At 32.9% G+C, this 16,851-nt stretch overlaps 2 protein-coding genes across 2 annotated transcripts; both read left to right on the top strand.

The window, feature by feature from the left end:
• Positions 1 to 7,556: 7,556 nt before the first annotated feature.
• Positions 7,557 to 9,202, top strand: LOC140052102 (histamine H2 receptor-like). The gene has a single exon (XM_072097509.1). It carries the CDS (start codon positions 8,099 to 8,101, stop codon positions 9,029 to 9,031), a length of 933 nt encoding a protein of 310 aa, XP_071953610.1. The 5' UTR covers positions 7,557 to 8,098; the 3' UTR covers positions 9,032 to 9,202.
• Positions 9,203 to 10,275: 1,073 nt separating this feature from the next.
• LOC140051943 (uncharacterized) lies at positions 10,276 to 15,935 on the top strand. The gene is made up of 5 exons (XM_072097296.1): positions 10,276 to 10,468; positions 10,973 to 11,196; positions 14,853 to 14,911; positions 15,012 to 15,466; positions 15,827 to 15,935. Exons 1-4 carry the CDS (start codon positions 10,351 to 10,353, stop codon positions 15,454 to 15,456), a joined length of 846 nt encoding a protein of 281 aa, XP_071953397.1. The 5' UTR covers positions 10,276 to 10,350; the 3' UTR covers positions 15,457 to 15,466; positions 15,827 to 15,935.
• Positions 15,936 to 16,851: the final 916 nt, after the last annotated feature.

Genomic DNA, 16,851 nt, shown 5'->3' with positions numbered 1-16,851 from the left:
TGATATCAAGCATTGTGATATGAATTGTGCAAGAACTTCAATCTTTTCGTGATGAAGATGTTATTAACTTCAATGGTGATAAACATAATTATAGGCCTATGGGAGAAAATTAATAACTTGGCTGTTCGGTACTGGTAAATAAAGAAAGACGTTGATACCCAAATTAGGAAAAAAACTAAAAGATGTACAAAATTAAACTTAACAATATAATGTTGTTGTTTTTTTAGAAAGTCATTCACTTTTGCCAAAACATGATGATTTCGCTTATAAAAATTACAAAATAAACAGTTACATTCAAACGAAACCCATTCCCCTCAAATGATAATGTTTCTTAAAATGGTATAATGGTTCCGAAACATTTTTTTTATTGTAAAGAAAAATAGCATTCGTTTTATTAACAGGAAGTTGAACAACTATGGAGTTTTGATATTATTGCTGCAGGAACACTAGAGGGATTAGGTATAACAGAAACAGTCAACATCATTGTCCTTTTCTACAAACTTCAAATGAATAGAGTTTGGCTTTTCTATGCCATTTCAACAATGCTTGGCTTGTTGCTCGTTACTCAGTTAGCGTCGGGTGTTGTTTTTATTATGAAAACCGTTAAACACAACGTAGGTGTAATTATCTAACGTATAGTGTCATAATTTGTTTCTATTAGGTCTACTACTACTATTAGAAGAAAAAGTTAGCGTAAAAAAAATACATCTGTACACAATGGATGTGAAGGAGCCTACCACCATCTTTATTTGTTAAGCGCTCAACCTCCCCTTTATTTTTTTAATGGTGGTATTGAGAGAACCCAAAATCTTCCCAACATCCTGGATGCTAAATTAACCTATATTACATTTACTATTCTCTGAATCAACATACCATGGTATGTAAGCTTTTCTTTTCAATTGAAAATTTATAGACTTATTATAGTTATGATTTTGTTTAGACACACATAGCTGCAGTATTTTGTACCTAGCTATCTTCTTACAGAATATACAAAAGCCTACGTTTTCGAGTTTACCAGAGGAGGAAAAACAGAAAGCTAAAACGACTATGTATAGAATGAGTGTAGCAGTGTTGATAATGGTGTTCGTAGTCACAGTCTGCAATATGTTATTATTGGCTGCTGTTGGTATTATTAGTCCTGAGCACCACACCCACATTACTCTGAAGCCCCATGTCATTCCATAGGGATATACATTACCATAATAGTATTCCAGGAATACACCATGTCATTCCATATGGATATACATTACCATAATTGATATGTAGTTCTTTGATAGTAAACCAGTTATGTAAACTTACGTATCAAAGAACTACATATCAATATACGAATCGAAACCAGAAGAAATGTTTTCATTATTACCATAATTGTATTCCAGGAATACACCATGTCATTCCATGGATAGCACCATGTGATATCATGGATAGCACCTTGTCATTTTCATGGATAAACTGTCATTCTTTTGGGATGCATCATACAGAGAGATTGTTTTCATTTATTGGTACAATTTATGAAACTGTCTTATATTTTAACATGTATATTTAAAACATATTTTATGTCTAATTGTGTTATCATTTAATATTATTTAGTTATATTTTGTTATTACTATTTCCTTTGTACGATTCAAACTATTTCAACTATTGTATAATTCTTTTAGATTTAATCACATTGATTTGTTGTTCTTATCTTTTTAATATTTGTATACAATGTCATCCTTTGGGATTTACTATGGATACATCACGTGCCATTCATTTCATGGATACACCAAAATATCATTCCCATATCAGGATATTGGTTCAAAAAGACAATAATATCTCATGCAACTGAAATATCTTAATTTGTATACGGTATACCTATGAATATTTATTAAGCGACTTAGGAACTACATTTGAATGTTTGCTATTCAAATTGAATATTCAATATAAATATAGTTTACCTTATTATGTTATTAACATTATTTGTTGATAGTAATGTGCAACCATGTGTCTTTGGTAAACTATAGATAAATATTGACAGCAGACTCATTCACTTGTAATTTCATATTAAAATTTTTGTAAGGAGAATTTGTGGGTCTTTTTTTATGAAATCTTGTGGACAATGTATTCCAACCAAATCGATGGCAAACATAGTGAATGTTAGTTTAATTTTGTTGTGATTCACAAATATCAATACGTGCTCAAAATGTTCTTATCATTGCGGTAATCAAAATCGGTAATATTTTTACAAGGAAATAACAATGTATTATTATTCAGTTTTTTGTTTTATAAAACCAAGGTTAATATTTTCGTCGCTTGGAAATATTTATAGCACGTTTGTAAACAGTCCAAATAGTTTTCTGTCTGAACAATGATGGTTTTGTAAGAATATACATGCTTGAGACATGCTTTAATTTACAATCGTGTTGGTACCGGGTCATAGTTGTATCCATTCGGAAGATGGGCTATTTCCTGCAGTGGATATAAAACTTGAGTGCAGACGAACTTCAGTATTTTTTAAGCACTCGAAACTATAAAGGTGATTGGAATCAGAAAATAATTCGATGTACAGTTGCTACTCTTGCTGCTGTTTTTTCTGAGAAAAGTTTAAAGTTCGACTTTCTAAATCATGGATGGATGACTGATGAGTGCACATTGCGCTATTATCTTGTATACCCAGACTCTGTTTTTTTATGCCATGAATTCAAGTTGATCTGATTTTGAGACATACACCGTTACTGTATTCAACTTGTTGGAGGCCAGAAACTTTGTTAGAGGTGTTGGACAGACTGAGTTGTTTCAGTCTAGCATCTATAGGTAGTTTTTGCCAAAGGAAACTCTCTGACAATGGCTTCGAACATTACAGAAGAGAGTTTGGGCGTGGTCGAGTCACTGATCAACATCGGCTGTGCCTTGTCCGTTCTTGGTTTCATCGTAAATATTGTAGTACTTCTCATTATTAATCGCATTGTTTTAATTCGTAAAACTACACGCTGGTTTATTTTCAACCAATCATTAATCGATGCGACAGGGTGTTTACTTTTCTTTGTATTATCATTATTACCTTTCTCCCCTTTTGATTGTTTGTACTATGGGATTTACTATGAAATTACTACATGGTTGTACTGTGCGACGTTTACACTCTCGATGGCATCTAGTGTAAATGTATTATTTATTTCGGTTGAGAGGTACTTTGCGATTATAAAGCCATTTTGGTTTGAAACTAATTACACAGTAAAACGAACAGTAATCATGATTTTGTCTGCTTGGATTCTTGGTATTCTGTGTAATCCAACAATGCCAATTATATTATATAAGATTATAACTCAAAATATCCAATGTGATGGAGAGAAAAAGGAAGAGTTAGCAATTACACTTACAACAAATATAATCCCAGTTGTATGTATATCTACAATATTAATACTTGTACTTATTTATACAAGAATCATTTTCGAATTGGTTAAAATGAAAAATAATGTAAGCAATCAAATGACACAATCCATACAAGTACAAACACTAAAAGTGTTCATAGCTGTGAGCACGGCCTATATAGTTTGCTTTGTGCCTATTATTGTTTTTTTATATGGAGTTAAATCTTCTGGAACGAAAGATTTGATTGGACAATTTATTGCAGTGGACATGGTAGTATTGAATTTTTCTCTTAATCCATTTATTTATACGATTTCTTTATCCCAGTTCCGAACTGAAGTGATCAACATTTTTCAGACTGGATGTAAAAATATAGGAGAACATCAACAAGGCAACATCGATCAAGGCAACACAAATGTAATAAGATCAAGCAATGTTTAGTATATTTATCCTTAATTATCAAGTGACAATTATACCAATAGGCCTATTCGACCTCTTTTATTTTCTTGTGGAGTTGCATTACCGTGGAGGTACGCCCATAGAGTTTAGTAAATAACACACAAAATATAAAATACGGAAAAACTGCAAATATATTAAGCACTCTTGAATAAGCCATTACCAACATTATACACTATTCGATTCAATAACATTACTTTGGTGATTATATTACAATAGAACTCCTCCTTTATGACACCTATATTCAGGAGAAACTTCTATTAAGGGGACACGTTTCCATGAAATGAAAAGGGCGAAGTATATTTTAACAACCCCTTTCAAGGTACACCCTTACTAAGGGGACACTCTTTTGGGGTCTCGGTGGTGTCCTCTTAATAGAAGTTCTTGTTGTCTATTATTTTATAATTAGTGCATTAAGTATGAATTATTCAATATAATTTTTGAATTATTTACACGTATTACACTGAAATTACACTGGCTATAATCATTATTGAGTCAACAAGTTTTGCGATTATATAGGCTCCGTCGTCATTGATTCGTTTTGATTCGAGAAAACCACGTGTACTGTACAGCTCATATAAATCAATTGGTGATATTTGGTCTAATTTAATAATCAGATTGGAATAAAATGATTTAAGCACAATGTATTTCTCGTGATATTCAATAAACTATAGATGCATAATAGTAATATAATAAAAGTAGTCTTACATAGCGTCTAATACCATGTTTCTAAACGCTTTACATACACAAAATACGATCCATAAAATATCCTAAGATAATCAAAAAATGAAAAACAGAGGAACCTTTTACACCGCTCCGTTCTCCAGCACTTTGAAGCTCTCATAGGAGAGCTCGCCGGAACAGTATTCACATCAGCTCGAGTGAAAAAGGCATCTGTCTATCCTATCATACCAAAAGAAGGAGTAAAAAGATGTTGCTTAAGATTTTAATTTTTTTATTGATTGCTATAAGTCATTCCCCCAACATTTCCGATTCAAGTATACTGGATGTAGAAAAACAATAAAGGCCTAGAATGTAAATGTAAATCAGCAATTTCTTACCATAAATCCTAATTAAGTTGTGATCAAATATAACGACTGACTTCTCAACGAATAATAAGAAATTCGGTCCACAAAACATAAACGTTAGCAACCATTCATTAGTGTTTTAGTTTTAATCACTGTCTGTGCTCCTTATCTATAATTGTTTTTTGTAAAGGGATGTGAGGTAAAAGTTAATTGCGCTATGCTATTGCTATTAGAATCATTGAGACTAATTAAAATGATACTTGTTGGTAATCTCATAAATTATTAATTGATGTCATGCGAAGATTAATCTAATAATTAATTAATTTGTCCTGTCAAAAAGTTGGTTGATGTTATCTTACTGATAGAAACGGCTTTACTGAGTGTCCATTTGTAAATGGTTAATATTTAACAAAGTTCTTACCTCAGAATTATGTATATTTTGCTGGTATTTATGTTGGTATTTAAAGAAATTTAAAATAGCCATAATAATATAAAAACTATAAAATACAAAAATGCCTCAAAGAAGTGCTGAATATGTCGCCAAAGAAAAAGAAGGTCTGATATCTACTTCAAAACAGGGTATTAAGGTAAGGCATAGGCCTAATCTAATAATAACAACATATAGTCAATCCTATGCCTATATTGATATCAAGCCTTGTGATGTGATTGTGCAAGAACTTCAATCTTTTCCTGATGAAGATGTTATTAATTTCAATGATGATAAACATAATTAAATGGGAGAAAAATTATTAACTTGGCTGTTCGGTCCTGGTAAATCATGCAAGACGTTGATTCCCAAGTTATGAACAAAACTAAAAGATGTAGGCCTACAAAATTAAATTTTGAATAATGTAATTTTGTTGTTTTTTTAGAGAAAGTCATTCACTTTTGCCAAAACATGATGATTTCGCTTATAAAAATTACAAAATAAACAGTTACATTCAAAGGAAACCCATTGCCCTCAAATGATAATTTTTGTTTCTTAAAATGGTATGATGGTTCCGAAACATTGGGTTTTTTTTTATTGTAAAGAAAAATAGCATTCGTTTTATTAACAGGAAGTTGAACAACTATGGAGTTTTGATATTATTGCTGCAGGAACACTAGAGGGATTAGGTATAACAGAAACAGTCAACATCATTGTCCTTTTCTACAAACTTCAAATGGATAGAGTTTGGCTTTTCTATGCCATTTCAACAATGCTTGGCTTGGCTCGTTACTCAGTTGGCGTCCACATGGCATCCTGTTTATTGTGAAAACCGTTAAACACAACGTAGGTGTAATTATCTAACGTATTGTGTCATAATTTGTTTCTATTAGGCCTACTACTATCAGAATAAAAGTTAGCGTATACTATACTCTCAAAAATACATCTATACACAATGGATGTGGAGGAGCCTACCCTCCTCTTAATTTTTTTAAAGCGAAATCGTCTCATGGGGGTATTGGGAGAACCCAAAATTTCTATTTTTTCCGGGACTTTCCCAACATCCTGGATGCTAAATTAACCAATATTACATTTACTCTTATCTGAATTACTATATCACGGTATGTAAGCGTCTTTTTCAATTGAAAATGTATAGACTTATTATAGTTATGATTTTGTTTAGACACACATAGTTGCAGTATTTTGTACCTGTCTTCTTATAGAATATACAAAAGCCTACGTTTTCGAGTTTACCAGAGGAGGAAAAACAGAAAGCTAAAACGACTATGTATAGAATGAGTGTAGGTGTGAGTGTAGGTGTTGATAATAGTGTTCATAGTCACAGCCTGCAATATGTTATTATTGGCTGCTGTTGGTATTATTATTCCTGAGCACCACGCCCACATTACTCTGAAGCACCACGTTATTCCATAGGGATATACATTACCATAATAGTATTCCAGGAATACACCATGTCATTCCATGGATAGCACCATGTGATATCATGGATAACACCTTGTCATTTTCATGGATACACTATCATTCGTTTGGGATGCATCATACAGAGAGATTGTTTTCATTTATTGGTACAATTCATGAAACTATCTTATTGGTACAATTTATGTATATTTAAAACATATTTTATGTCTAATTTAGTCATTTAATATTATTTTTTGTACGGTCCAAACTATTTCAACTATTGTATAATTCTTCTAGATTCAATAACTATGATTTTTTGTTCTTATCGTTTTATTATTTGTATACAATGTCATCTATTGGGATTACTATGCTACATCACGTGCAAATCATTTCATGGATACACCAAAATATCAGGATATTGGTTCAAAAAGACAATAATATCTCATGCAACTGAAATATCTTAATTCGTATACGGTATACATAATTATGTAGCGATTTGCGAACTACATACATGAATATTCAATATTAATATAGTTTACCTTATTATGTTATTAACATTATTTGTTGATAGTAATGTGCAACCATGTGTCTTTGGTAAACTGTAGGTAAATATTGACAGCAGACTCATTCCCTTGTAATTTTATATTTAAATTTTTGTAAGGACAATTTGTGAGTCTCTTTTATGAAATCTCAGTGGACAATGTATTCCAACCAAATCGTTGGCGAACATAGTGAATGTTAGTTTCATTTTGTTGTGATTCACAAATATCAGTACGTGCTCAAAATGTTCTTATCATTGCGGTAATCAAAATCGGTAATATTTTTACAAGGAAATAACAATGTATTCTTATTCAGTTTTTTGTTTAACCAAGGTTAATATTTTCGTCGCTTGGAAATATTTATAGCACGTTTGTAAACAGTCCAAATAGTTTTCTGTCTGAACAATGATGGTTTTGTAAGAATATACATGCTTGAGACATGCTTTAATTTACAATCGTGTTGGTACCGGGTCATAGTTGTATCCATTCGGAAGATGGGCTATTTCCTGCAGTGGATATAAAACTTGAGTGCAGACGAACTTCAGTATTTTTTAAGCACTCGAAACTATAAAGGTGATTGGAATCAGAAAATAATTCGATGTACAGTTGCTACTCTTGCTGCTGTTTTTTCTGAGAAAAGTTTAAAGTTCGACTTTCTAAATCATGGATGGATGACTGATGAGTGCACATTGCGCTATTATCTTGTATACCCAGACTCTGTTTTTTTATGCCATGAATTCAAGTTGATCTGATTTTGAGACATACACCGTTACTGTATTCAACTTGTTGGAGGCCAGAAACTTTGTTAGAGGTGTTGGACAGACTGAGTTGTTTCAGCCTAGCATCTATAGGCCTATGTGATTTTTGCCAAAGGAAACTCTCTGACGATGGCTTCGAACATTACAGAAGAGAGTTTGGGCGTGGTCGAGTCACTGATCAACATCGGCTGTGCCTTGTCCGTTCTTGGTTTCATCGTAAATATTGTAGTACTTCTCATTATTAATCGAGTTGTTTTCATTCGTAAAACTACACGCTGGTTTATTTTCAACCAATCATTAATCGATGCGACAGGATGTTTACTTTTCTTTGTATTATCATTATTACCTTTCTCCCCTTTTGATTGTTTTTACAATAGAATTACTCTATGGTTTCAAAGTGCGACGTTTACACTCTCGACGGCATCTAGTGTAAATGTATTATTTATTTCGGTTGAGAGGTACTTCGCGATTATAAAGCCATTTTGGTTTGAAACTAATTACACAGTAAAACGAACAGTAATCATGATGGTGTCTGCTTGGATTCTTGGTATTCTGTGTCATCCAACAATGCTAATTATGTTATATAAGATTATAACTCAAAATATCCAATGTGATGATGATGATGGAGAGGAAAAGGAAGAGTTAGCAAGAAAAATTACAACAAATATAATCCCAGTTGTATGTATATCTACTATATTAATACTGGTACTTATTTATACAAGAATCATTTTCGAATTGGTTAAAATGAAAAATAATGTAAGCAATCAAATGACATCATCCATACACGTAAAAACACTAAAAGTGTTCATAGCTGTGAGCACGGCCTATATAGTGTGCTTTGTGCCAATTATTGTTTTTCTATATGGAGATATTTTTGTGAGTAAAGGGATTAGAAAATATGTTGCAGTGGACTTGGTGGTATTAAATTTTTCTCTTAATCCATTTATTTATACGATTTCTTTATCCCAGTTCCGAACTGAAGTGATCAACATTTTTCAGACTGGATGTTGTAAAAATAGAGGAGAACAAGGCAGCACACATTTAACATTAAACAATGTTTAGTATATTTAGTATGTAAAATGTAATATATTATGCGTATATTAGGCATATTTTGTTATGTTTATAGAATTGTTTATGGAGAAATAATTTCATGGATGTACTCCGTTGATAGTTGGTACACCAATATGAATAAAAGCCATGATGTTGGTTTGTTTGATCTTTTATAATAATGTAGGAACACATGTGTGTAAATAAAATGAGATTATTTTATAATGTTTTATTTATCTATGTATGCCATGTCAATTCTACGTTTTTATCAATTCAATCAAATCAAATCTGTATTTGTTCCATATTAAAATGTGTAGGCCTACATGGAAAAATTGTTTTCCTCGACAGAAGATATGGCAAAACAAACAAAACATTCACATTACATCATACATAGAAACAAAAATAAAAACATTCATTAAAGCATACATCAATTATATTATATGTTTTATATACTTGTTTATGTTAACCATTGTGAATTTTCTGTGTTTGTAAAGCAGCAGGAAATTGTTCACCATGCTGTGGACATGGCAATACAAAACTATGGCCTGTCTTATCTTCTCTGCGAATGATCGGTTCACACAATAAATGGAATCGTGCATCGGATAATAATTTTGATGTGGCTTGATATTAATAGATTTCGATAATAAAAGCGATAGGCCTAATAATGTTTTCAAGGAAATCAGTACCGGTAACAGAAGATTGACAAAGTAATTTACTAAACATAATATTTTCATCGTTTGAAAATAATTTCACGTTTCAATTGAATCCAATCGAACGTTCGATTTTAGGCATAGGGCTACTCTCTGAGCCAATAATTAAGCACAAATTCGAATCAACGTCATTACTTTTTAGTGATAGGCCTATTATGCAATAACTTTGCAGCAATATTAGTTTACAATCTGACGGACTCTGTTACGAAATTCTCCAATTATCTGGATCTGGATCTTTATAGGCCTCTCTCCAATAAGCAGGAAAACTGCATCACACTAGAGTTTATGACCCGACCTTTACTAGTCATTTAGCCTAAGCCATAATTAATATGTAAAAAACAAAATAGTCTTTGTTACAAAAAATGTATTTAAATAAGTTAAAAGTCTGCATAAAATATTGCTAGGCCTATATTAATTAATTTATAATACCAAAAGCAACGCACCACTAATGCCGTACCGGTACCGTTTTGTTGGCAGTGATGTTATGCAAATTTGGTTAACAACGACCGTGGTAACGGGACGCTTTTATAATGTAAACAAACACGTGTATACGTAGTGGTGTGCTGCCAGAGTATCTCCGGGGGTATCTAGTTTATAGGATCTGCATGATTAGGAAGTAATCTCATGGCTTACGTAAAACCTAGAAGAAGATCTTACACTAGAAATTCTACGTATTCCGATGCTACCTGGAAGACTCCAACTGGCAGTAATCCGATGGGGAAGGGAGCAGTACTGTTTACCGGTAAGCTACTTACTACTACTAACTAGAGGCCTATAGTAGGCGCGCCTGGCCCTACTAGCCAATCTATTCTAACTAGGCCTAGTAGGCTCCACTAGGCCTTCTACACTTCTTAAATATCCCGTGCATGAATGGGCATAGGCCTATAGCATGCAGGCAGTCTAACTGGCTACTGGTAGGCTACATTTTTATGTTTTAGTTGTATTTTGTATACATTGTTAGCCTAGCTAGGCCCTAGTAGGCCTAGGCCTATATAGGCCTAACTAGTAGGTAGGAAGGTGTACTGTTAGGCCACCTGGAGGAGAGAAGATTTATGTTAATTACTACTAGCTAGGCCTAGGCCTACACTCTCAAATGGTATGGTTGAGAGTTGATCACCTCTGTCATAGATTATTAAATATACAAGCAAGGACAAGGTGGCAGTCATGCTATTTTAATTTTTACTCTGTGTTTTGAGCCAGACGAATGCATATCTGAATATAAATGAATGTAAGCCTATACCAACAGGTCCAGATGGGATAGGCGACTACAAAGTTAATGTAGTAACAGACGATCGATTTGTTGGAATTGGAACTATGTCTGCAGAAGGTACAAGCGAACTTAAATATATTATGAGAGCTTCACCAAAAACACCTCATCCTCGACCGAAAACAAGTTGGGTGGGTGAAATTGGGTGGTTGATTCCACCGTACAAAGACTACAGAGCTGTATCATCTCGACAACAAATAAAGGTAAAAAGGACAAACATCGTCTTCTATTTATTTTTTCCAATATTTTAAATTGATTGAAAGCGAACTTATATTTATAAGTAATCATCATAAATATTTTGTAGCACATTCCAGAATCTTCAGACAGCATCATAACAAAAGAAGAAAGTAACATAGACATAAAAATATAAACAATTAAACTAGAGGGTACTCCGAGAGTACAAATCTCCGCCTACTGTAAAATTCCCCTACATAAAATGTGTCCGGAAAATATATATATTTTTTTTTTTTTTTTTTTATTAGTTCTAAGTGTAAAAAGGCTAACTGCACACTACAAAGTTGTGGATGAGAGTTTGGTGTAATGGTTATATGTATCCAGCCTCTCACAGTTGAGATCGCTGGTTCAAGTCCCGCTGAGGATTTTTATTTTTTTTTATTATTTTTTTATTTCTTTTTTTTTTTGGACCTTGATCTTTGACCCTGACCATTCAAAATTAAAAGGTATATAAACTATACCAAACTGGCGAGTAAATCATGTTTTACTTTTAAACCTCGCAACGTCTGGTTGAAAAGGCTACTCGGACCAATAATTTCTATCCTAGGGGTTATTGCGATTTGGACGTTTCTGATTGGTTGTAGCCATGGATTATATTGATTAACACTGTTCTGATTGGTTGTAGCTTTGAATACTTCTTCTCGGAACTCGTCCTTAATACAATAGCAATTTAGCACAGTGTTTTACTATATTATAACCAGATAAATAATAGGAAACATTTAATAATTTGATAAATGACATTTACATAGCAATTTAGCTAAATGTCTTTTGAAATGAAATGAAATAAATTATAACCAATTTGGTTAGAGTAAAATACAATGATAAAGAATAGGAAACATTTAATAATATGATAAATGACATTTACATAGCAATTTATCACTGTGTTTTACTATAACCAATTTGGTTAGAATTAAACGCAATGATAAAGAATAGGAAACATTTAATAATATGATAAATAACATCCACATAGCAATTTAGCACTGTGTTTTACTATAACCAATTTGATTAGAGTAAAGCACAATGATAAAGAATAGGAAACATTTAATAATATGATAAATGACATTTACATAGTAATTTAGCACTGTGTTTTACTATAACCAAAGATAATAAAAGGAGAAGATACAACAGTTCCGTTGGCGGTGTAAACCACATCCGGGTTACTATTTGCCTACGCCTGAAGGTGGCGCATTTCTTTTTCGCTAGAAGAAGTGCGCCACCTTCAGGCGTGGGTAAGGTAAAACTTTTATTGTAAATATCTATAAAAATGCAAACGATGATTATTTATCAAAATGATTATCAAAATATTAATAATATCAAAATTAGTAGAGCACAGACGCAAGAACACATCAGATCATCACGATCCATCGAAACGTGGGATTAGACGGGAACCATATCTAGAGTCCGCCGTCGTTCGGCTGCTGGATTCTTACGCGTCCATGAATAAGCGTCCGCGTTTCCTATCCTTCTATGTATAACAGCGCGTACTGTTGATTCTTTACCTATTTATATTCTTTGCTATAACCAATTTGATTAGAGTAAAACACAATGATACAGAATAGGAAACATTTAATAACATGATAAATTACATTTACATAGCAATTTAGCACTGTGTTTTACTATAACCAATTTGATTAGAGTAAAACACAATGATAAAGAATAGATAATAAACATCATTATTAACATCATCATTTACTTTACTAGTAGGCCAAGTAGTAATTTTCATCATTGATTGAATTAAAACCATTTGGAATTTACTATAACCAAATTGGTTATAGTAAAACACAGTGCTAAATTGCTATGTAAATGTAATTTATCATATTATTAAATGTTTCCTATTCCCTATCATTGTGTTTTACTCTAACCAAATTGGTTATAGTAAAACACAGTGCTAAATTGCTATGTAAATGTCATTTATCATATTATTAAATGTTTCCTATTCTATATTGCTATGTAAATGTCATTTATCATATTATTAAATGTTTCCTATTCTATATCATTGTGTTTTACTATAACCAAATTGGTTATAGTAAAACACAGTGATAAATTGCTATGTAAATGTCATTTATCATGTTATTAAATGTTTCCTATTATCATTGTGTTTTACTATAACCAAATTGGTTATAGTAAAACACAGTGCTAAATTGCTATGTAAATGTCATTTATCATGTTATTAAATGTTTCCTATTTTATATCATTGTGTTTTACTCTAATCAAATTGGTTGTAGAAAACACAGTGATAAATTGCTATGTAAATGTAATTTATCATATTATTAAATGTTTCCTATTCTATATCATTGTGTTTTACTATAACCAAATTGGTTATAGTAAAACACGGTGTTAAATTGCTATGTAAATGTAATTTATCATAATTATTATTAAATGTTTCCTATTCTTTATATCATTGTGTTTTACTCTAACCAAATTGGTTATTGTAAAACACAGTATATTTTAACTCAGCAACATGTAACATCGCCGCAAAATTGTGTATACATTTATTTTGATTGACTAACTAAAGTACGGTCTAATGAATATTGATATCAGAAGATTCCCTAGCTTAGGGAAAAAGTTTTATTACCAAAAATGTGCTGATTACGTCACTACCGGAAGTTGTAGTCTGGCATGATGCAGACGCAATTGATTATGTACGCTTGTTAAACATAAAAAAAGCTGTAAATTACCACAAAACGACGATAGGAAAGAATTCAAAGAAATGCCCTACGTGTTCAACTTCAAGATCATTGTTTTAATATACTGTAGTCTGTATGTATAACTAACAGTTGACCTTGTGGAAGAGCGTATGAATTTAATTTAAAGTAAAACATGATTTACTCGCCAATTTGGTATTGGATAGCTCAAATTTAACCAAAATTATATGATGAGTCATTGATCATTGTGGCCAAGTTTGGTGAGAATCGGATAAAAACCGCGGTCTCTAGGCAGTAAAATAGTATTTTGTTAGTTGTGACCTATGACCTTGACCTATGACCTTTTCCCCTCAAATTCGAACTCGTCCGAGCTTTTGGGGCATAGATTATTATGGCCAAATTTGGTGAGAATCGGATAAAAACTGTGGCCTCCAGGTTGTTCACAGACACACACACAAACACACAAACGCACAAACACACAAACATACAGGGGTGAAAATATAACCTCCTTGACGGAGGTAATAATTTGATAGTACAGTACATAATTGTTTTCTGTTATGAATAATGCATTTTAAATTATTGATATCAAACAATTTACTGTGATCAATTATGAGGTTATTTGCTGTAGTAATAACAAACTTTTTATTTTCAAGTAATATTTATTATTATTGTTAAATGGTAATAGAAGATTAAGAAAATGGAGTTAATTTATTCACACTGATTTTAATTTATTCACACCGATTTTAACCGGTTATTTTCTATGCAGCAGAAACAGGCCCATTAATGGCATATTATTGTACAGTATAACATAGGTGTGTATTTAAATGAACATGGTTATAAACCATCACTTAGGGTCTTCTCTAGAAGAAATAACGTTTCTTGTCTCGAGAAAGACCCCAAAAACAATACCCATACATATAAACTAATAAAATTTACTACTTAAAATAATAAAAAATAATAATAATTTAATTGACTTATAGAATGGCGAATTTCGAAGAGCGAATGAGAATAGGCATACTCATTTGTACCAGAACCCTTGGTAAGTTTTTTTAAATAAATTAGATTAAAGCTTTTATGCATGATGGCTTAATTGAAATCAAAACACAGCAACGACTGAAATTCTTTGTTCAACTTTGTAGGTACCCAGGGCCAAATGATGCAGAGTATTCATCTATGTACCGTTTCACAGGACATAATTTTATTCGTACTGAAAAAAAACCAAAGCCTTCACAGTTTCCTGCAGCATCCACCGGAATGATATCATCAGCGTATGCAGCTGCCAAAACCGTTAGCATACCCGTACCAAGAGAACAAGCAATATTATCTTCGTACTGTTCCCGGAACCATGATGGACAAATGCCATCAATGTATAGTAGTCAACGTTGGTTCACGAATCATTCAGAAAACAGGAGGGGATCTCAGACGTCGTTTAGTGAACATAATTCACATGATCAAATCTCTCAAAATGGATCTTTTCCTCAATCTGGCAGATCAAAACACTCCTCTAACAATAATAATTCAGTGCAACAAAAAAGTTCTATGAAAGTCAGGAGAGTACCTGAAGCAACACCAGTGCAATATTGATTTAATGATGGTAAGTTTGTGTGTTTCTTGTATATTGAACACATACAATATATAGAAACCCGTCTGTTGGATCTCTATTAAGAGAACACTGAAACGAATGGGTGGAAATATGTTTTTCATCCTCACAGCCAAGGTACACCCTATTATAGAGACATTTTCTTGAAAACCCTGTCTCAAATTAATAATGTCTACATTCAATATTTTTGTCTATTCTCTCAGGGACACTTTTCTTTCTGATTTACACTACTCAAACTTTGCATTGATATACCCATTCACATTATCTAGCAAAACTCAGAAGTTTACACACACTAGGGTGCTGTTGTTAACTCGATCGGGGTAATAATACTATATCTATTACATTTATTTTCAGAAATGCTTTCATCAAGAGCTGGTGTACAAGTATGATGTTATTAAGAACGTATAGCCTTATTTGCAATGTATTAGCATTTAATACATTAAAAAATCATGTTGTAATCAAACGTACATCTTTCATATTAATTTGTTTTGTATATAGGCTTCATCGTGAGTTTTTAATCATTTATTACACGTACTGTTAAAACATTGAACCAGACTACTTGTAAATAATGCACGACAGCTCTTTCAATGTTGATTTGGGTGGGTCATGCTTTGGGTGGGTCATGCTTTGGGTGGGTCATGCTTTGGGTGGGTCATGCTTTGGGTGGGTCATGCTTTGGGTGGGTCATGCTTTGGGTGGGTCATGCTTTGGGTGGGTCATGCTTTGGGTGGGTCATGCTTTGGGTGGGTCATGCTTTGGGTGGGTCATGCTTTGGGTGGGTCATGCTTTCAAATAGCTAAATAAACACGTAAATCAAAGAACTTATAACACAAGAATCTCCTGTTCTTCAATTTGCATTCAAAACACAGTATCGGAAGTACAGGGTTAAAAGGTCAAACTGGGCGACGCCATTTCACAGCATGGAGCAGCGCCCCCTCCAAACTAGGAAGTCAATTACTCTACCCCCCCTAGAGTATTAGCAGATCCCCTCTATGATTTTGACTTTCTAATTTGATGCGGGCGCCCTACTCCTCAGTCAATTACTCTATCCCCCCTAGAGTATTAGCAGATCCCCTCTATTATTTTGACTTTCTAATTTGATGCGGGCGCCCTAATCCATGGCTCACAATGGCGCCACCCATTAGCTCTATTCTATCCCACAATGCCTTTCGAAATTGTTACGCGCTTCGGTAGAACAGGAGATTCTTGTGTTATAAGTTCTTTGCTTAAATCTAGAGCTTTTACTACACAGTAGAACACCTATAAACAAGACACTTCCGAAACCCCACAAAATGTCCCCTTAATAAATAGAGATGTCCCGGAATAATGGTGGGCCTTAGTTTTAAAGCATTTCCTCTTTATCGTTTGAAAAGTGTCCC

The sequence above is a fragment of the Antedon mediterranea genome, chromosome 6 (genome assembly GCF_964355755.1).
Source record: "Antedon mediterranea chromosome 6, ecAntMedi1.1, whole genome shotgun sequence".
In the NCBI taxonomy this organism is placed as follows: Eukaryota; Metazoa; Echinodermata; class Crinoidea; order Comatulida; family Antedonidae; genus Antedon; species Antedon mediterranea.
This window is presented reverse-complemented; position numbering and strand designations above follow the sequence as displayed.

Excerpts from the sequence above, each read along its gene's own strand:
- LOC140052102 (XM_072097509.1), top strand. The coding sequence starts at position 8,099 with ATGGCTTCGAACATTACAGAAGAGAGTTTGGGCGTGGTCGAGTCACTG.
- LOC140051943 (XM_072097296.1), top strand. The coding sequence starts at position 10,351 with ATGGCTTACGTAAAACCTAGAAGAAGATCTTACACTAGAAATTCTACG. Across the intron at positions 10,469-10,972 it reads GGGAGCAGTACTGTTTACCG|GTCCAGATGGGATAGGCGAC; the intron begins GTAAGCTACTTA and ends CTATACCAACAG. Across the intron at positions 14,912-15,011 it reads CATTTGTACCAGAACCCTTG|GTACCCAGGGCCAAATGATG; the intron begins GTAAGTTTTTTT and ends TCAACTTTGTAG.